The sequence below is a fragment of the Ictalurus punctatus genome, chromosome 2 (genome assembly GCF_001660625.3).
Source record: "Ictalurus punctatus breed USDA103 chromosome 2, Coco_2.0, whole genome shotgun sequence".
NCBI classification, from domain to species: Eukaryota; Metazoa; Chordata; class Actinopteri; order Siluriformes; family Ictaluridae; genus Ictalurus; species Ictalurus punctatus.
Genome location: NC_030417.2, coordinates 12509122 through 12532029, shown reverse-complemented (window position 1 = coordinate 12532029; position 22908 = coordinate 12509122). Strand labels below are relative to the sequence as shown.

At 41.5% G+C, this 22908-nt stretch overlaps 1 protein-coding gene and 1 long non-coding RNA gene across 3 annotated transcripts in view; one reads left to right on the top strand and one right to left on the bottom strand.

The window, feature by feature from the left end:
• Positions 1 to 22908, bottom strand: part of LOC128635341 (uncharacterized) — a 69132-nt gene that overhangs the window by 6113 nt on the left and 40111 nt on the right. Inside the window, exon 2 of the long non-coding RNA XR_008398318.1 lies at positions 15322 to 15409. This is a non-coding gene — a long non-coding RNA (uncharacterized LOC128635341). The remainder of the gene's footprint in view (positions 1 to 15321; positions 15410 to 22908) is intronic.
• Positions 1 to 22908, top strand: part of rab11fip4a (RAB11 family interacting protein 4 (class II) a) — a 49572-nt gene that overhangs the window by 4147 nt on the left and 22517 nt on the right. Inside the window, exons 2-3 of one of the 2 annotated variants that reach the window (XM_017484290.3) lie at positions 2560 to 2647; positions 6043 to 6128. In XM_017484290.3, the coding sequence (XP_017339779.1) occupies positions 2560 to 2647; positions 6043 to 6128 (174 nt within the window). Of the gene's footprint in view, positions 1 to 2559; positions 2648 to 6042; positions 6129 to 15131; positions 15415 to 22908 lie in introns of those variants that run through there. The other variant, XM_017484298.3, reaches the window with a different exon arrangement.

Below are 22908 nucleotides of genomic sequence, written 5' to 3'. Positions count from 1 at the left end.
AGACCAATTTGATGCAGTGTGCGGCGTATGGTCTGAGCACTGACAGTCTGAACACCCACACCTTCACCCTCTGCAGCAATGCTGGCAGCACTCATACGTCTATTTCCCAAACACAACCTCTGGATATGACGCTGAGCACATGCACTCAACTTCTTTGGTAGACCATGGCGAGGCCTGTTCTGAGTGGAACCTGTCCTGTTAAGCCGCTGTATGGTGTTGGCCACCGTGCTGCAGCTCAGTGTCAGGGTCTTGGCAATCTTCTTATAGCCTAGGCCATCTTTATGTAGAGCAACAATTCTTTTTTTCAGATCCTCAGAGAGTTCTTTGCCATGAGGTGCCATGTTGAACTTCCAGTGACCAGTATGAGGGAGTGTGAGAGCGGTGACACCAGATTTAACACACCTGCTCCCCATGCACACCTGAGACCTTGTAACACTAACAAGTCACATGACACCGGGGAGGGAAAATGGCTAATTGGGCCCAATTTGGACATTTTCACTTAGGGGTATACTGTACTCACTTTTGTTGCCAGCGGTTTAGACATTAATGGCTGTGTGTTGAGTTATTTTGAAGGGATAGCAAATTTACACTGTTACACAAGCTGTACACTCACTACTTTACATTGTAGCAAAGTGTCATTTAATCAGTGTTGTCACATGAAAAGATAAAATCAAATATTTACAAAAATGTGAGGGGTGTACTCATTTTTGTGAGATATTGTATATGTGAGGCTAATAGTGTGTCTTTTCCAGTGTATTAAAGTCTGCATTCATAGTAACACAGTTTTGAACGCGATTAAGACCCCCTCCCCCCACACCAAAAAAAAAAAAGAAGGTGTCCTCTTTTTGGAAAACCACAATATGGTCACCCGACTGTTCCTGTAACACATATGTTGTACCACAGCACTGTTGAATTCTTGCTTCTGATTGGTTAGAAGGTGTTGATTAATCATGTCAGAACATACCGTTCTGCTGTATAAACGTATTATTATTATTATTGTTGTTATTGTTGTTGTTGTTATTATTGTTATTAGTAATAATAATAATTCCTAACTGACCTTCAACCTGCTCTGACTCCAGCTGCTATGACTTTTCTAATTGATCGGACTCGCGGTATGTCTGTAACAGACGATCAAAAATCCCCAAAACTCCCATCCACTTACACTGATGGAATGTTCAGAGCCTGACTGTGTTCAAGATTTCAAACTCCATCTGTCAAAACTCTCACACACCTGTGTGCACACGGCCTGAAGCCCCTCCTGTCTCCCTCTCCCTCTGTCAGTGTATCTGTAACAGAGACTCTCACTTCATCTATCTATCTGTCTATCTATCTATCTATCTATCTATCTACCTATCTATCTGTCTATCTATCTATTTATCTATCTATCTGTCTATCTATCTATTTATCTATCTATCTCTCCCTCTGTCAGTGTACCTGTAACAGAGACTCTCACTTCATCCATCTATCTATCTATCTATCTATCTATCTATCTATCTATCTATCTATCTATCTATCTATCTATCTGTCTGTCTCTCTGTCTATCTATCTCTCTCTCCCTCTCACTCTTTCAGTGTATCTGTAACAGACCCTCACTTCATCTATCTATCTATCTATCTATCTATCTATCTATCTATCTATCTATCTATCTATCTATCTATCTATCTATCTGTCTATCTCTCTCTCCCTCTCACTCTGTGTACCTGTAACATATTCTCTCTATCCATCTATCTATCTATGTATCTCTCCCTCTCACTCCGTCAGTGTACCTGTAACAGAGACTCTCACTTCATCTGTCTGTCTGTCTGTCTGACTGTCTATCTATCTATCTCTCTATCTATTTATATATATCAAGCTAACTATCAACTCTCCAAGTATTCACACCTTATCTGTCTCTATCTAGCTTGCTCTACAAGTATTGACACCCTATCTATCTAACTCTACAGTATCGGGGCCGTCTCTAAAAGTATTGGCACCCTACCTATATATCCAACTCTAGACGTATTGGCACCCTATCTATCTGTCTATCTAATCAACTCTACAGTTATTGGCACCCTATTTATCTGTCTCTCTTTCTTTCTTAAAACTGCACATTAGCTTGGGATTTCAAACTGATAACTAATTTAAACTTTCAGACTGGCTTTGTCGTGACATACTTTAATGTTGGCTTGACAAAGCCAGTCCGAAAGTTTAAATTAACTGCTCACTTTTCTTCAGACAAACAAACCAGGGACTCATGAACAACTATCACAAAACCTAAAAACAGTCGTTGATCATCCAGGTAACGACAAGCAGTATTAAGAATCAAGCGTATGTAAATACGGTCATTATTGTGTCTTGTGGACTGTATGTAAACGTGTGAAATAGCTTATTGAATGCGGTACTAAATAAAAAACAAAATGCCATTTTTACAATCCCTCTTATTTAAAAAAAAAAATAAAAATTACTAATATTTTGCATATTCTGCAAGGCGTATGTAAACTTATGACCTCAACTGTACTTTGTGCTCTTCTATTTCTTCCTTTCCTTATTCAATTATTCGTCCTCATTGTTCTTTTCCAGATAAAGAAGTTTGCGGAGTGTCTGGACCCGAACGCTAACGGCAAGATCGGCTTCAAAGATTTCTGCCATGGGGTGTTCGCCATTAAAGGTAACACTGCGAGAATTTTCCCTCTCATTCCCATCCATACAATGAGTAATGTTGGTTTCTGTAATCTTATTATCATGGTATAGAGTGTCAGAGTGATTCTCACTGCAATTGGATTCTCACTGCAAACTGTGTTTAATACAATCCTGAAACCTTCTTCTTCTCAAGAAAAAGTTTCCTGTATAATGTGTTTTTAAAAATCTGATTTAGCAGCACGCTCACTACTAGCAGTATGTCCCGTTGACCTTGGCAAGTCTCTTTCGCTCTTTTGCTTTTTTATGTTTAGTGCTCGTCCGTACGTCCGAGGTTCTCGTTAAAGCGATATCTCAGGAACGAGCCGTTGAATTTTTGCAGGATTGCTATTGAATTATCATTCCAAACAGCAGATGAACTGATTACATTTTGGAATTGAGCCAAACAGGGTCAAGGTCACAGTAAGGTCAAATATCTGACATAGTTTTTCTTCAGTAGCTTCCTTCCTAAGATGTTACTTACGTTGTTCATGTTCAGGAACTCAAAGCCCATTAGACTCGTGACTTCGTGGGCAGAGGTGACTCGTTTGATCAGTAAAACTGTAGCACTGTCTTGGTGTATACATGTGTGTGTGTGTGTATATATATATATATATATATATATATATATATATATATATATATATATATATATATATATATATATAATATTATGCATTATCAATGTCTTGATTAGCGTTATGCCGAAATCATTTCAACAGAAAATAATAAATTAATTTTTTAAAATGTTACAAATAATAATATTTATTTATTTTATTATTTAATAATATTTAATTAATGATGTAAAAGTATTTTATTACAAAATATTTCATTTCTGTATCGTTTTTTTAGGTAATCTGTATAAGCTGCATGTATCATTTTTGCATATATAAATGCATATATAAAAATCTAGCGTTTTTGTGCGGACGCATGTCAGTCTTTTACCTACAGTGGTGTTTAATATTTTATTAACAGTAACATTTATGCATTGGTGTTGTAAATGTATAGAAACTGTCCAGACCTCAGCAGCTCTCCACTGATGTGGCTGAGCAGCACACTAGAGGGACTGGCCCAGAGGAGTGTATGTTTGGTTGTGTGTTTTTGGAGCTCGTCTCCTGGTGCGTGTGAGGTGCTAATGAGGCCCCAGGACGGGCGCGCACACACACACACACACACACACACACACATGTTTTCTCCTTGCTGTGTATGGGTTTACAGCAACTAAAAGCCTCCAGGCTGTTACTAATTCATGCTGGTGCACTTATGCAAGCTGCTGTATCTCTATAAATGGGTCTGAATGTTTTTTTTTTTAATAGTATTACTCAACTTTGCGTATTATAATATTTGTCATCTAGTGAACAGATTCATGGGATTACCTTCAGTGAAAAGGACCCGAGCAGTGCTCCTTAAGAAGTATGGAAGCTGTACTTATGGGACAGATGTTTATCTCAGCACCCAGTAATGTTACTCCTGAGATACCAGTGATCCTGACCCCTTCTGCTCTCGGGACCTGCCTGATCCATCCTGATGCTCTACTTCTGCTTGGAGTTCTCATCAATTTGAAACCGAACACTGCTGCTGGACAGATACACTTAAAAACCATGAAGATGGCTTTGGACTGCAATTGAGATGAACAGTTATTCACTCAGGTCTCCATCAGTGAACAGTGAACAAGTTCAACAAAACAGACTTCATGTGAAAACTATAATGAATTTCCTGGCTGCACAATTGCACTTTTTGACCATGTAGTACACAGTTATAGAAGGGAATTTTATTTATATTTATAATCGCACTATCCGGTGTCACCCAGATGAGGATGGGGTTCCCTTTTGAGTCTGGTTCCTCTCAAGGTTTCTTCCTCATAGCGTCTCGGGGAGTTTTTCCTTGCCACTGTTGGCTCTGACTTGCTCATTAGGGATAAACTTTTTATATATTCTAACTTTATATCCAGAATGTATAAGTTTCTGTAAAACTGTTTCATGCCAATGTCCGTTGTTCAAAGCGTTATACGGATAAAACTGAATCGAAATGAAATGGAACACGACAGTAATCGGAAGTGTCCATGAGACAAGGTCAAGCATATGCTGATATATCACATAACCGATTATCAACACATGCCTTGTCTACTATGTTCAAAATGTTGGTCAGTCTGAGCTTCTGGAAGCATTTATTACAGTTTTATTGGACATACATTACTTGGGAAACTGGGAATTTTTTGGAAGCTGCAGCATTACAACACGGTGACATCACATTATAAAGATCTCCTGGCCTGATGATAAACATGAAAAATAATATAGTGCAGAGTCTGATTAAGGGTGGCACAGTGGTACAGCATGTACAGTAGAATTGCGATGCACTGCGATGGCGTCTCAATCAGGGTGTGTCCCTGTCTTATGCTCGGTGTTCCCGAGATAGGCTCCAGATCAGATCCACCGCAACCCTGACCAGGATCACACCATCTTTGAAGATGAATGAATGAAACAGAGTCTGAGGAGATGAACAGCTCTCCTCAGAGTGGAATGACCAAGTTACAGTATTCTCACATGACATGAACTAAAGCTAATTTTGGAATTTTCCGAATCTCACATTTTACACACGTTCCACATTAAATGAGACGGGTTGATGTTAATTGTTTATTCACTGAAGCTCTAACATTAACTCATTTCTCTTAATTTTTACTTTTATCTTAATTTTTACTGTCACGATTTCCCCTCGAGCTAGCGCTGTAGCATGCATTGTGCTCGGAAACAAAGCACGAGCTCGAAGCGCGAACCCGATGCGTGAACCCGATGCAGGAGCTCTTAGCAAACCACGCTTTTGGGTCTTGAGTGACAATTTGTTTACTTTCGATGTGCTTTTCGTATGGTTTATGTCCTGTCTCCGCCCCCTTTTGTCATTGGTGGTTTCCCGTATGTGTCATCCTTGTTCTCAGCTATCTTGTGTTTCACCCTTGAGTACGTTTGTCATTTAAACCCCTCGTGTCTCTTTGCACGTTGCGAAGTATTGAGTGTTATCACCGTACCAAGAGTTTGTACCCTGTTCCTCCCCTGTGCCTGACCCGTTGCCTGTTTTAGACCACGTTGTCGTCTCATGGTTTGGATTTGTCTGCCTGCCTCTCTTTAAAAGCTCTTATCTGCACTTGCATCCGTCCTAACCTTCAATACATTAATAACGTAACAACTCCTGCATCATTTAGACAAACATATTGCATTCACGAACCACCATTGTTCAGTTCCTGACAAAAAATATATATTTTTATATATTTATTTGTTTGTTTGTTTTTTTATTTAACCTTTTAAGCCCTAAGCCTAAGTGGCTGCCTGAGGCACATCATTGTATTTTTTATTACATGTGATCACATGATTTTATGTATCTTCTATGATTCAGGTTGTGATGAGATCCTGAAGAACGTTCTGGATTCAACCTCGATGGACACACACACATATCAAACAGACAACAGCTTCTATTATCAGGTAGGAGGATGTTTCAGAGCGTGTGAGGTGTGTGTTTTGGTTTTTTTTCATTTAAATGTGATAAACAAGCTGTAATTATTGCATTGATTAGTCAGATTAAAGTGACTTTAAATGCTTAATTCCTCTTGAATGGCTTGTTGTGGCTTAGATTGATGTTTTTTTTTTGGGGGGGGTGTAACCTGTGGATGTGGGAGTGAATTGGAGGACGCTGGTGATGCATTTGAAGTCATCAACAAAGTGAGAACCCACAGGTGCATCTCAAAAATTTAGAATATTGTGGAAAAGTTTTTTTTTTTTTTTTTTTTCTGTAATTGAATTCAAAAAGTGGAACTTTCATATATTCTACATTCATTACACATAAAGTGAACTATTTCAATAGCTAATGGAAATCAAGAATCCTCTATCTCAGAATATTAGAATAAAGAATTTATAATACAGACATGTTGACCTGAGAAGAGCTCTAATCAGCTAATTAACTCAAAACACCTGTAAAGGTTTCCTGAGCCTTTAATCTGTCAGTCTGGTTCAGTACACAACCACAATCACGGTGAAGATGGAAGTACATGTTGCATTTCATTTGGAAATCAAGGTCCCAGAGTCTGGAGGAAGAGTTGAGAGGAACAGAATCCAAGTTGCTTGAAGTTTCCACAGTCAGTGATGATTTGGGGTGCCATGTCATCTGCTGGTGTTGGTCCACTGTGTTTTCTCAAGTCGAGAGTCCACACAGCGTCTACCTGGAGATTTTAGAGCACTTCATGCTTCCATCTGCTGACGAACTTTATGGAGATGTTGATTTCCTTTCCCAGCAGGACTTGACACCTGCCCACAGTGCCAAAACTACTAGTAACTGGTTTGCTGACCATGGTGTTACTGTGCTTGATTGGCCAGCCAACTCTCCTGACCTGAACCCCATAGAGAATCTATGAGAGACACCAGACCCAACAATACAGACGAGCTGAAGGCCGCTATCAAAGCAACCTGGGCTTCCAGAACAAACACCTCAGCAGTGCCACAGTCTGATTGCCTCCATGCCACGCCGCATTGATGCAGTAATACATGCAAAAGGATTAAAACCCTGACCATGTATTGAGTCCATAAATTAACATACTTTTCAGAAGGCCGACATTTCTGTATTATAAATTCTTTATTCTAATATTTTGAGGTACTGGATTTTTGATTTCCATGAGCTGTAAGCTGTAATCAAGATGAAAACAAACAAACAAAAAAAAGGTTTGAAATATTTCACTTAATGTGTAATGAATCTAGAATATACGAAAGTTCCACCTCGATATTGAGCCCTCAGGTCCGCAAGTGTGCACTGTCCAATCAGATAATCAGGTGGATGTAGTTTTATTCTCCCTGTCTGTAAAAGATATGATTTAAGACAGAAAAATAAGTAACTTCACACACACACACACACACACACACACACACACACACACACACACACACACACACACACACACACACACACACCGGTGTACTTGTGTGTGTCACCACTAGGTGTCAGCGTTCAAATAAAAAGTTGGATAAAAGTAGATTGTATAGTTGTTGTTGTTGTTTTTTAACACTGCCATCTTGTGGTAAACACGCTGCACTTCCAAGAGGCTGAAAGTGATGGAGGGTTGAAGGAATATTTAAGATTGAAAAATAATCGTTTACTAATTAATACATTAACACTGTATTTTCAAAAGCTTGAAAGTGTTAATGTTTTCAAAGCAAAGAAGTGAAGGATTCTCTGGGAGAATGAACGAAAGAAAGAAAGAACGATTGTGTGATCATAATGAATGTGTGTTGGGAGTGCTGTTTTTTTTTTTTTTTTTTTTTAAACAAGTGTGCATTTACTTTCAAATTTCCCAGCATCCTGTAAGATTTATGAACACTTATGAGCACTTACTTTCTAAAATAGACCGCTGTCGGACCGTAGGTGATATTCCTTGGGCAGTAGTGACACTTTCATGATAATGCTTATGGTGCTGTTACATGTGTAAGTGTAGCAGTGAAGCTGTGATTATTATTATTATTATTATTATTTTTTTGAAAAAACAGTGATACTACCCTGCATCAAACAAAAATACCAAGCTAAGAGCTTCCTGTGGTCATTACCTGACTGATAAACAGTGGAGGATGGAAAAAGATGAGCTCTAGTCTCACAGTGTACACCGATAAAGTGGACTGACAACAGAGATACGTCTTATAAAGTGGTCAGTAAAGTGTACACTGTTTAAAAACACCATCACTGCTGCACTCATAGACGACCCACACACTGTCATGTCATGTCAGTGTTATGGACATACAGTGGTGCTTGAAAGTTTGTGAACCCTTTAGAATTTTCTATATATCTGCAAAAAAACTGGCCTAAAACTTCATCAGATTTTCACACACAAGTCCTAAAAGTAGATAAAGAGAACCCACTAAAACAAATGAGACCAAAATATTATACTTAGTCATTTACTTATTGAAGAAAATGATCCGATATTACATAGCTGTGAGTGGCAAAAGTATGTGAACCCTTGCCTTCAGTATCTGGTGTGACCCCTTGTTCAGCAATAACTGCAACTAAACGTTTCCGGTATCTGTTGATCAGTCCTGCACATCGACTTGGAGGAATTTTATCCCGTTCCTCTGTACAGAACAGCTTCAACTCTGGGATACTGGTGGGTTTCCTCACATGAACTGCTTGCTTCAGGTCCTTCCACAGCATTTCTATTGGATTAACTATTAACTTTAGTCTTCTTTAACCATTCTTTGGTAGAACGACTACCGTGTGCTTAGTTTTGTTGTCTTACTGCATGACCCACTTTCTCTTGAGATTCAGTTCACAGAGAGATGTCCTGATATTTTCCTTTAGCTTTCACTTATATAATTCAGAAATCATTGTTCCATCAATGATGGCAGGTCGACATATCCCTGATGCAGCAAGACAGGCCCAAACCATGATACTACCACCACCATGTTTCACAGATGGGATAAGGATCTTATGCTGGAATGCAGGGTTTTCCTCTCCCCAAACATAACACTTCTCATTTAAACTAGAAATTCTATTTTGGTCTCATCTGTCCAAAAGACATTTTTCCAATAGCCTTCTGGCTTGTCCATGTGATCTTTAGCAAACTGCATATGGGCAGCAATGTTCTTTTTGGAGAGCAGTGGCTTTCTCCTCGCAACCCTGCTATGCACACCATTGTTGTTCAGAGTTCTCCTGATGGTGGACATGGACATTAACATTAGCCAATGTGAGAGAGCCCTTTAGTTGCTTAGAAGTTACCCTGGGTTCCTCTGTGACCTCACAGACTATTACACGCCTTGCTCTTTGTGATCTTTGTTGGCCGACCACTCCTGGGGAGGGTAACAATGGCCTTGAATTTCCTTTATTTGTCCAATATGTCAGAGAGAGAGATGGTTTTGTAAGTTTTTGATGAGTCTGATGAGCTTCAACAACTCTTTTTCTGAGGTCCTCAGAAATCTCCTTTGTTCATGCCATGATACACTTCCAAAAACATGTGTTGTGAAGATCAGACTTTGATAGATCCCTGTTCTTTAAACAAAACAGGGCACTCACTCACACCTGATTGTCATCCCATTGATTGAAATCACCTGACTCTAATTTCACCTTCAAATTAACTGCTAATCCTAGAGGTTCACATACTTTTGCCACTCACAGATATGTAAAATAGGATAATTTTCCTTAATAAATAAGTGACCAAGTATAATATTTTTGTCTCATTTGATTAATTGGGATCTCTTGGTCTGCTTTTAGGACTTGTGCAAAAATCTGATGTCATATTTACGCAGATATATAGAAAACTCTAACGCGTTCGCAAACGTTAAAGCACCACTGTAGTTGACTAGTTGATTAAGAGAGTCCCCGCATTATGACATCACGGCAATCTTAATGATGCACGTTGGCCATGTTTATGAATCCCAAACGGTTTCAGACTCCATGTCTACATGAACAAGTTTTATATACCCTACTTACTGCACTCAGTGCTCACTAGGGAGCCTAAAAAAATAATAATAATAATAATACGTACACTGTATAAGAACATTAACTACTAGTTTAGAGATAATAAAGCACATCATGACTCTTTGGTCTACAGGGCGGTATCTTCTGGAAAGCATGCTCAGAGTAAATTGGTTTATTCTGTAAATGAATGTCATGTAAAAGGCTATTGAATTTTTCATCTGAGACACCACTTATCTTGAAAAGTAAATGATTTGTGCATAAATTTAGGAACACTTCAAATGAGCTGAGTTTAGCAGATGAGTGTTCGGTCAGCTTATCCTTCAAACCTTAGAAACAACTTATTGTTGCCTTATTTTATTAATTCAACACATCAAAATAGCAAATTAAATAGTCTACATCACACACATACAATGGATATGAAAAGTCTACACACCCCTGTTAAAAAAAAAAAAAAAAAGATACCAAGATATATCATGTCGGAACTGCGAAGAAAAGAATTTCACTGTATGTGTGATCATGAAAGACTCATTATTATCATTATCAACTTTTCCAGCCTTTAATGTGAAATTGCGAAAAAGAGAACAATCAGAAGCTTTTTTTTTTAGGGAAAAAAGGAGAAACAAACAAGCAAAAAAACTTTCAATAACCTAGTTGCATAAGTGTGCACACCCTTTTATAATTGGGGATGTGGCTGTGTTCAGAATGAACCAATCACATTCAGTCTCCTGTTCAAAAGTAATTATCATACAGCTGTCATCAGTGAAATTATTCACCTTAACCCCAAATAAAGACCGGCTCTTTCTGTAGGATTTTCTTCACATCATCTTGGTTTCATCCGACTGCTGAATCCATGGTCTGCATTTTATATCCGTTGTACATGACAATTTCATGACCTAGGGTATTTCGTGTCTCGTGTCTTCGTCAAATTGCACAGTGCGCGCTGTTAACTGCTAGAGCATGATATAAAAACATAATCCAAAACGCAGAATAATAGGACGTGCTGGATCAAGTGCTATTTTATAAGCTGCTTAATAATGAGGGAGGAAGCCGTATTGTAAAGATTCGCTAAACAAATCGATTAATGTGATTAAACAATTAGGACTAGAATTAGGGCCATCTTCTCATTCATGTATTATCGTATTAGCCTTTTTTATTAGTATTCTCTTGCTTTTATGTTACATCATATTACATTTGACAACACAGGGGGGAAAAAAAACACTATTTCCTCATTTCCTTTAGTTTGCATGTCTTACCTCGGATGATTTTGGGGCGAGTTTAAAGGCAAGTGCTTATTTTTAAAGGCAAATGGTATGGAAACGCTTCTGCTGAAGAAAAATCTGGCAACCTTGCAGGCGTGAACTGCATGCAGGCAATTTGCATTTAAATGTGGAGCACAGAAAATCGATTTCAGCAGCTGTATAATGCATCTCTGAATACACATCACTTTCCCTGCATACATATTGACCTCAGGTCGGCAGCTCATTGCCTGTAATGTATTAGACTATAGTGTAAAGTGTAGTACATGCACTGGATGTTCGTGCTGTTTACAAAATATGAAAGGATTTGAAATGTTAAAGAAATTCCGAGCTCTCAGAATTCACTTGAGCCTTCAGTCTTTAGTGCGCGTTCGTTTAAATATAAACATGCTTTGTCTGTAGTGTGTGTAAAAATCAGCTGTAGAGACTCAGATGGAGCTGAGAAGATACAAATGAATTTATCATGACCTTCACCGACATTGAGAGTACAAAGAGAGCCTACTGCAGGGCTGTGTGTGTGTGTGTGTGTGTGTGTGTGTATGTGTCTCTCTCTCTCGCTCTCTCGCTCTCTCTTTATGGAGAGATTAAAGCCCTGAGGATCAGTCACTCTCTAACCATCCGTCCACACACTACAGAGTAACACATTTATAGTTAATCCAAATGGCAATAGTGATACACGGACAGTAGAGTTAATGGTGTCCTGCATGTGTGTGAAGATCATACCTCGCGTGGTGACTCTTTGTGTGTGTGTGTGTGTGTGTTTGTGTGTAGGTCTGGTGTGTGTGGTTATTTTCGATGTGTGAACAGGAAGTGCTATCGCTGAACCACACCTGCACTGAAATAACACCTCTCTGTAGCTTCACTCCATCACGCCCAGCTTCAGCGCTATCTGTCTGTCTGTCTGTCTATCTGTCTGTCTGTCTATCTGTCTGTCTGTCTATCTGTCTGTCTGTCTATCTATCTAATGATATATCTGTCTGTCAGTCAGTCTGTCTGACTGTAAATCTATCTGTTTGTCTGCCTATCTAGCTATCTATCCATCTGACTGTCTATCTGTCTCTGTCTGTCTGTCTATCTGTCTGTCTATCTGTCTGTCTGTCTGTCTGCCTGCCTCCAGAATAACTTCAATGTGCTCTGGCATATATTCTACAAGTCTCTGGAACTGCATTGGAATATCAGTCCGTCTGTCTATCGCTGTTCCTCTTCCTCTCATTCCTTCTTTTGTTCCGTCTGTATTCTCTCTATCTCTCTGTCCTTCACCTTCTCTTTCCCTACAATTTGCATCAATGTTCTAACAGCCCTCCATGTACAGTAAGTGTGTGTGTGTATGGGTGAGTGTGTTTGCACTGAGCTCCTGGGAATGATGGGAAATTGGAAACTAGGGCAGAACTGATGCAGTGTGGGATGGAGAATGAGAAATGGCTCCTCTTTGTCTCTCTGCTGTTCCAACTAATAGCAGCCTTAAAGTGCCATGTGCTTTCCTCCGGCATGTAAGATGCACCACCTCAATTCTTTGCCGTGTTTTTATTTATGGAAAGGTTCGGTTTGAGCCTCGTATAAGTTGCAGATCGATCGCTGTGTGAGACAGTGTGTAAAACTGAACACTCACGTCTGGGGTGTGTATTTGTATTACGCAATCTGGGTTCTCTGTTGATTTGTTGTTGTTGTTTTTGGTTATCAGGTCTGTTTATCGTGTTTTTCGAGCCGATTTGCGTGCTCCTGCTCGTCTATGACGTGTCGAGCTGACCTTGGGGTCGGAATGTTTTTACTGTTGGAGCATGATGACGTATAATGTATCACCCGAGGTGTAGGATGTACCTGAAATGGGGTTTAGGATGTATAGTCAGAAAATTCCAGATGAATTTCAGTTCGTTCGAGTACTTTTCCCTTCCCTGACTCAGCAATGACTTCAACAAAATTGTCGCGCATTGCAACTTTGATTGGCGTATACTGTAACTAGTTTTGACTGTGAAGGGATTAAGACCTCAGAGATTATTGAGTGCTGGAAAATAAAACGTGCACATAGAGAGGAATATTTCAGACTTGTAGACTAGATTGCACTAGCTCTACCAGTTCAACCATGGCAACCAGGAGTAATGTCAAGAACGCCTACTAGCCACCAACCCTTAGTGTTTTGGATGGACATTAGGCAAAATAATGGCTGCTGTGTGAACACAGGGTTACATTCATCTCCTAATGACAGGAAATCCTTTGAGTTCTCACTGGGGAGGGTGTAGCCTTACCGGGGATTATGGTCCTAGTTTTAGTCGTTAAGACACCACAGTAGTATAATTGATATAGTGATGTTTTAATACATTTTAACATTTGTTTTATAGTGAACCCGAATGAGTTGTATTAAATGTCTTTCATCAACACGTTGGTCTATCCATCCATCCATCCGTTTTCTGTAACGCTTATCCAAAACAGGGTCGCGGGGAAGCCCGGAGCCTATCCCAGAGAGCGGGGGACACTATAGACGGGGTGCCAACCCATCGTAGGGCACAATCGCACACACATTCACACTCTACGGACAATTTGGAAATGCCAATCAGTCTACACGTCATGTCTTTGGACTGGGAGAGGAAACCGGAGTGCCCAGAGGAAACCCCCCGAGGAACGGGGAGAACATGTAAACTCCGTGCACACATGGCGGAGGTGGAAATCGAGCTTTGCTGGTTTTGTCGTCATTTTTAGCAGCCATTGTGCGGTTCAGTTCTGTATTTTATAATTCTGCAGCCGCCTACATGCTCAAGAGGCGAGCTATGAGTAGAGCAATCAGCAACAAATCTCGTTTCAAGCGGCGTGAGCTAAAACATGGGACGCCGGTTTGCCAGTGACTAGCAACCAACTTCCTGTTTACACTTGTATGCGCATGCCCAGTGTGCATGAATGATCATGTGACCATGTGCGTATTCGGCCGTGTGGTGTGGACGGAGATCGTTTCTGAAACACAGCGGAAACGCCAGTGTGGACGAGGATCGTTTTCATTTCAAAATGAAAACGCACTAGTGTAAACAGGACCTACGCCACCACGCCCTACCCCGCTCATGCTGGTCTGTTTTCACTTTCACCTGTGGGATTTAGCCCTCGCTTCATCTCTACCCAAGGACAGTGATGCAGCAGCGCTTTAGTCCTTTAGTCTGTCCAGCTCTCTCAACTCCACATCAAACAGATCTTTCAGGCTAACTTTCAGGCTAAAACCACCAGCAGTGCCAGCGTGCTTGTCGTCTTGTAGATCTCGAACTAGCCAAACCGAGCCGTTCCCATAATTCAGGATTTAGGAGCTCACAGCAAAAACCTGAACATTATTCCTTAGGATTCAACAAGCAATGTCACTAACTATTCCCGAACGGGAATACCGAAAATCCAGCGCCAACCAACAAATCACTGAGCTCATAAATATTTCAATAGAAATATATTGTCGTGTTTCTCACAGTGGAGTTTTACTTTAAAACAGTGTGTTAAAAGCCTTAGTATGTGATATATTCGAACATAACTGATCAACACAGTTGTTTTCATCTTATAGCTACCTATATAGATGTGTGAAGCTGGGCATCTTCAACTCTCATCTCTGTCCAAGCTTTAGCAGAGAACCGTGTGTGTAAGTGTGTGCACTGGAACGCTCACACGCTCCAGTTGATATCAGGGGATGGCCCAGCTGAATAGTTGCCTAGCAACAGCAGAGTGTGCGAGTGTGACATAGAGAGAGTGAGAGAGAGAGAGCGAGAGAGAGAGAGGAAGGAGTGGCCAGAACTCAACAACTGTTGGTAGATCGTTGGCATCCAGTGTGTGTGTGTGTGTGTGTGCGTGTTTGAACGTGCCTGGTAACGGCGTGTGAGCTATGGAGCAGCGTGTATGCATGTGCTTTCTTGTATGTGTGGGTGTGTAAGCTGTGAGACGCTGTGAGCGCGTGTATACATAGTAGGTGGGCTGCAGCGTGCGTGTGTGCGTCTGCGGATTTTGATCTCACCTGTTGGAGCAAGAGGAGGACGAGCACTGGATGTCCACGGACGATGGAGGGATGAGAGAGGGAGGGAGGGACCACTCTGTCCTGACACCTAGGGTAAGAGAGAGAGAGTGGGAGAGATAACGGGTGCGGCATACAAGCAGGCTCTGTTGTTTTAGTCCTGTCTGTGTGTGTGTGTGTGTGTGTGTGTGTGTGTGTGTGTGTGTGTGTGTGTGTGTGGAACTGTCTCTTTTATTTGAAGTCAGTTCCAAAATCGAAATATAAAATGGTATTTGTCTTTAGCCAACACTTGGGTTGTAACAATCTTGGCAGCAGGCCACTCCCACACAGCAGATTCGAGGTAAGAGTGTACGTGAGCGTTTATATTCATGCTCGTGTCGCATGGCACGCTACACAATCGGTAACTTCTCAGCTCGCTCGACATTGGCTTTGTGCCGCTTACGGTCACGTACGCGCTGTTCAAAGAGTGGGAAAGCAAGAAATCGGATAAATATATACGTGAGACGGTATATAGGCTGTCACACCTCAAACACATGCTAAACCACACCCACCTGCTACATACCGTCACCATCCAGTGGAGGCTAGGGGGTAGAGAGAAAGTCAGGCAGATACCAACGGCAGTACCTTCAGCCTACAGATCTCACCCTGTGAACTGTCAGGCCTGACGCCGTGTTCCGCACATTCGCATCCTTAATGTAGCAGAGCCACATCAGAGGAGCGTGGTCAAATGGACAATGTCCAAAAATGTCCAACTGGGATTGGAAGTCATGACAAGTCTTCACACTTTGCCACCACTATCACCAGAACAACAAGCACTACCTGTCTCCATTGCTTAAGGACATTGTGGTGGTAATCAGCTGTGTGCTTTTCCCGGTCCATTAAGACGCCGGACAATGCCAACAGACCCTGTTGGTGTTTGGTCTGCATTTGTTTTCACCGACTGACCACGTACAATCGGCGTTTATCGGGGGCGTGGAATGTCTGAGCAGTACGATATGATTTTTTTTTTTTTTACGCAATCTGACCCGGGTACGAACCGTTGCCGTGACGATCAAGCAAGCGTCCCTGAAAACTCCATAGAAAGGAAAGCCCATGCGCTATGTACTAGGCGTGATGAATCGTCGTTGTGGGTGAGATGGCAGATTTCCGGACGAATCAGAAAGAAGAGGAGTTCCCAACGGATCAATGGGAAGAGCGGCCGGAGCTCTACATCGTGAACGTGGACGCGTGTACCAAACGCAATTGCCATTCACTATATGAGCTCTACAATTGGTAGACGTCTGAAGTCATCGTTGAAATGATGAACACGCCGCACATCCTCAGTCTGCGGTTCTGTCTCTCACGTCGCAACACCCGAGGCTTCACCCACAGCCTCTTTTATTTCACTCTTCGTTCTCTTTTCAGGCACATTAGGACTCTAGTAACGGTAACATTTTGATCGTGGTCAAAGGATCATCTATTTTTTAAACCACTCTGACTGTCTGTAAAAATGTACCTTGAGCAAGGCCCTTAACCCTCAACTGCTCAGTTGTATAAATGAGATAAATCTAAGTCGCTCTGGATAAGAACGTCTACCAAACGCCATAAATTTAAGTGTAAAATGTAACGTGACGGTTGTGTTTCCCAACTGACAACTTTTAAAAGCTGGTGACTGTCGGCGCTAGCCGGCGTCTGTCGCTGCAGTGTGAACCAGGCTTTAGCAGCACCTCAGTCTTTTCAGACCCATGGCGTGATCTCAAATGTCCCTTCCTTCCAAACTGTGGCAGTCACGAGAGCCTAGTATAGAGCTGCTGTTGCCCTTGCTGGATCTGGAGCAAATAATTCCCATCATTACAAGCCAATTCCGACGATCATCATACACATAGAAATGATATATTTTTTCCACTTCCCCATCAGTTCGGGGGTTGTTCTGATTATCGCTTTAATTCTCAGCAATTTGTAAAGCTTGCATCATGTGAACGATGTTATCTTGATCCTGTGCCTCGGGTACACTACTGTGTCAATGAGAACTAATACAAATCCAGTCCTCGGTCTGACGGCCTGATGACATAGATACCAGTCCTTTCAAAGCGGACCTCGGTAAGAAGACGACGGCAACTTGCATCTTTCGTAATTAAAAAAACAACAAGAATCACAAGACATAAGGCAAATTGTGAGTAAGTGATATAAAAGCAATAGACAGCTTAATTTGATTGAAAACATGTATGGTAACCACAGGTACCATTTCAAACACACACTCAAAAAAAAAAAAAAAAAAAAACTGTTACTACAAGAAATTTCTCGGACTAGATTCCTAGATAACAGGCTAATTAGTGACTGAGATTAGCGCCGCATGTAAGTCAGCTCTGAGCTGAAGAGTCAGGACACTGGGGTGATAAAGACGTATGACCTTGAGCGTTATATCACGGGAAACATAGCCAACATCTCACTCGCCACTCGTAGCCATTTCTCAGTCTTAAACCTGCCGTGTGCTTGCATGCACTGCATTGTGGGTAATACGCACACTTACTCCCAGTCAGTCACAGCTACAATCGATAGCTGACGTTCTAGTAAGTTATTTTATTATGTTTTTAACAACAAAACCAAACTGTTTAGCTGAAGTGTGAGTGTGTGTGTGTGGGTGTTTGAGAATCTCGGTGCACTCCAGTGGAATTTAAGCTAAACCCAGTCGGCTCAGTGCTACTGAATGAACGAGTGCGAGGCTGAACTGTGTGGTAATCTGTGACAGGGGAACGAGGTCAAACTATTGGCATGCTAATTAGCTTGTGTGTGTATGTATGTGAGTCTTTGTGTGTGTGTGTGGTTGTGTCAGAGAGCTTATTGTTTAGTCTCCATTCTTGAACTGCTGCTGGTGACCCCATTGTTTGACTCGTCTCATTACAGTCAAAGTTGAAGATTTTATAAGTTTTTTTGCCAAGAAAGTTCGGTCAGTTCCCATTACTCTCTTAAATGTTATTGTCTGCATTAGCAGTTTATTTCTCCGTGTATTGTCTCGTCACGTTACGCTTTTAGGCTGTCAGGAATACGCTCCCGACTTGGTCATTTTTCCAATTCCTATCGTATCGTCCATGATATACCGGTACAGTTCCTCCCCCATGCTAAGAATTTGTCGTCCCGCGATACTGACGATATAGTTGATGATGTGTTCACACACCGCAACGTGAACAAGAACAAGCACGGCGGAAGGCGGCGTTCCAACCCTAGACGACGAGGAGGAAGAATGAATCCTCAAACAAAAAGGGGCTTCCCCTATAATACAGATACAGAACATCAGATGCTGTTAAGTTCTTTGTCTGATACCAGTCACAGAACCAGAATTTGGACCCTGTGCTGCCTGATTTCCTCTCGTCTGGGGCCCAGGAAGAAGTCACACCGACTCCATCAGTTCAGTGAAAGCTTCTTAGTTTAATGATACAGAAAGCATAGTATAGTCGTGCCCAAACGTTCCACACATGATACATTAATATCCAGGGGGGTGTAAACTTTTGAACAGGATGTTCACCGCAACATGAAACTATACATTCAGCGTCTGAAAGACAGTACTAAATGAAAAAAAAAAAGATCTTTAAACAAAATAATAACAATTTACACCGATCATCCTGTTCAAAAGTTTACACCCCCCTGGCTTTTAATGTATCGTGTTGCCTTCTTGAGCATCAGTGAATGTTTGCACCTTTTGTAATAGTCGTGTCCGAGTACCTCAGTTGTCCTTAGTGTGAAAAGATGGATCTTAATCATATAGTCACTGATGGAAAGGGGACAAATATGCAGAAGATGCTGGAAAAGTAAAGAATGTGCAGGACTTGGAGGATTTTTCTGAAGAACAGTGGGCAGTTTAACTGCTCAGGATAAACAAGGGACTCATGAACAACTATCACAAAACATAAACACAGTCACTGATCATCCAGGTAACGACACTCAGTATTAATAATCAAGCGTATGTCAACTTTTAAACTGGTTCGTTTGTGTAAATTTATCTATTATTGTGTCTTGTGGACTATATGTAAACATCTGTTATGTGAAATACCTGATTCAGGGCAGGACTAAATAAACAACAACATGGGATTTTTTCAAAATTTTTTATTTTGTAACAGTATTAATATTTAGCAGATTCTGCAAGGGGTATGCAAACTTTTGGGCACAACTGTATATATACGCACATAAATATTGATAAAGAATGATAGATATCAATTGAAACAGGTCACAGATGAAATCGAAACATCTATTAGGTAGGTTAAGTGATTAAAGACCTACAAGATGTCTAGCCTACCAGATAATAATAAGAGAAGAAGAAGAACCGAGAGAGAGAAACAGTGAGAGGCAGGGTGATTAGGAATGCTCAAAACAGTTTGTTTCCGGTACATCATAACACAAACTAGGGTCCTTCAGAATTGAGATGCGAATCAAACACCTGTGATTTGTAAATACATGAAAAAAATAATAATAAAAAGGTATTGGCACCCTGTCCAGGGTGTACCCTGCCTTGTGCCCGATGCTCCCTGGGATAGGCTCCAGGTTCCCCCGTGACCCTGAAAAGGATAAAGCGGTAGAAGATGGATGGATGGATGGATAATAAAAAGGTCTTGCATCTACAAAAGGTGGAAACACATCAGAATTGTTCTACCACTCTAACCAAAGACATGAGGAAAGCCAGAAGTTGCATGAGGGGAACGTGTAAACAAGTACGTTAAACAAAAAGATACTATTGAATGTTATTATTTTCATATCGTCATATGAACATGAAATATCGTGATTTAGTTTTAAGTCTGTATCATCGCCCGTCCCTAGCTCACAGATGCCTACGATTGGCTAGTGTCACTCAGATTGACAGGGAAAGAATAACGACATCCCTTTCTGCCCTGAGACTTCTTTTGGGATCCCTTGAGGCTAAGGGTGAAGACTTTTCTGTCGTAGAACCAAACCAATATAACGATCGTATCAGAACTCGACCGTGCCGTTCTACCGAGCTTCATTATAAACGATGCCTCCGATTGGTCAACAGCCATAATGCCCACTCTGACATCATCATAAGGGACGTCGCAGCCGGCAAATGGAATTCCTCAACATCGCGTCTGAGTGTTTCAATGAGAAAGGGTTGAATCTGAATTCTTTTCTTTTCTATAAAGTATGAATAAGTTGTGCGTGAGTGTGTGACTGAGTGTGTGCACAACGGTGCATTTTGATTTGATTAGACTCCCATCCAAGGTGTATTCCTACTTTAGACCCCGTGTCCCTGGGATAGGCAAAATGTGACTGCACGGACAAAACGTGTTCGTCTGAGTTCGGAAAAGGTGAATCGGGGTTTGGGTTTCGAATGTAAACGATTGAAACCGATCATTAATAATTGGATGAATAAATCAGTCCACCTGCTAGAGAATCAGACTGAGGTGGTTCAGGATTGTGTGTGTGTGTGTGTGAGTACATATGCTGATTGAGTGGAGACTTGTGAGACCACCTGCCGTGTGTGGGTGTGTGTGTAAAGGTCAGGGAACAATAGCATGTCTTCCATTGAAATTCCTCCTTGTCACTCCTGCTGGGAGGTTAGCGTTCAGCGACGGCTATTAGTCGAGCTTTACCCTTGCGCGAACAAAACATTACATTGCACCCGGATGACTTGCCGTTTAGAGAGAAACGTGACGAGTAGAAAAAGCAAGCGGAAAAAAAATAGAGAACAAATAAACACAGTACAGACGATCCCATATCGCATTTTACCCTTACAGAGTAACAGACTTCTAATAGCCTTGTAAATTCAATAAAGCACTCTGGGACATGAAAATAATACACAGCGGGGTTGGTGTGATGCATCTCAGATCGAAAGCACACTAGTTTATAATGTTACATCATTTCTCGTTGTCTTTGTGTCGCAGTATTTATCTATTTATAGTCGCATTTATTGTCGTGTTTGCCCACCCAACCCCCCCCCCTTACTTTACAATAATCATGCGCTAATACCCGAGTTAATACTTGCTTACTTTACTGTAAATATGAACTAATAATGACTTGCACTGATCACGAACGAATGAAGAGCTAAGCTTAACTACGTCGTGAGTCGTATGAATTCGCTCGGGAAATAACGACCAACTTAAGTACACGCGAGTACGTGTTTGTTAGATAATGTATTAATAAACACGTAAGGGTAGACTAAACCAAACATGCTCTATGAGAAAGACACTAACTGTAGCAGAGCTGCCACGCAAGGTGATAACTTGCCATCGGGACCGACTTGGGGTTCAGTGTCTCGCTCAAGGACACTTCGGCACGTGCGGTCACGTGGGCCAGGAATCGAACCTCCAACCCTACGATTACTGGACAAGCCGCTCTACCGCCTGAGGCGCAGCCGCCTGTAATTTGTTGTACGGAATTCGAAACGTGGTGGCAAAACTGTAGCAGAAGAGGAATAAAACACTTCGAGATGTGCTGTTAGTGGAAAATAATCCACCTCGCATAAATTCCCACCGTGGGCCTGTGTGTGCAGAGTTTGCATGTTCTCCCCATGCTGCGGGGGTTTCCTCCCCCAGTCCAAAGACATGCATGGTAGGCTGATTGGCGTGTCCAAAGTGTCCGTAGTGTGTGAATGGGTGTGTGAGTGTGTATGTGAGTGTGCCCTGCGATGGATTGGCACCCTGTCCAAGGTGTACCCCGCCTTGCTCCCTGGGATAGGCTCCAGGTTTCCCCGTGACCCTGAAAAGGATTAAGCGGTATAGAAGATGGATGGATGGATGAATAACAATCCCAGCATGCCCCTGTTATGTTTTATTTTAGCGCTTTACTCAAGCAACACGTTCTGACAGTTCGGAATCAGTGCTGTAGTACAATAGCCGATGGATAGATTTAAACATTCGTGTGGGTGGGGGTGGGGGTAGGGGGGGTGGTGGGGGTTGTACTGTAGCTCTGATTGTGTAGAGATTGATCTGATCTGATCAGTCGTGGGCGGTCATTAAGAAAGTTGAGCTAATGGCTCTCACGTTGTCATCTGCGGTATATTCACTCAGCAGAGTGATGCAGCAGAACGACGTGATTCACTATTACGGTCTCGACAGGAGGATAATTACTCATTGAACCCGGTCTCAAAAAAGCATCGTGAACCGTCAGCGCTTTCCTGGACAGTCTTCCAGCCTCGGAAAACACAGAAGTTTGCCTCCCGTCTGCCTGTTCTGTTACTTTATCAGCTTGAGTGGGAACGGTTAACTGAGCGCTACAGGACGGATCGAGTTTACTCAGTAGGCACTGCGGCAGTGTAATGCAGGTTTCTATTCAAAATGGAGGATGAAGCCGTGTATAACAAGATGACAATGCTACAAAACTTGAACGGTTGTGTGTGTGTGTTGGTGTGGCTGATATGACTGTACAGAGTGTAAAGAGCTTCTCCAGCCCCTTTTAGGTCAACGAAGAGGCAGTTTGCAATAAATTTGATCTTCAAACTGCGAACTTGATCATATGGTGCGACCACAATACTTTACCTAATGTTAGCAAACCTGCTAGCTGTAGAAGTAAAACACACAGATCAAAACTTTTCCGTATGAAGCAGAACAGAAACTATCCCATAAACACTCAGAACTCAAACGCGCAAACGCACATACAGAGAGAGCG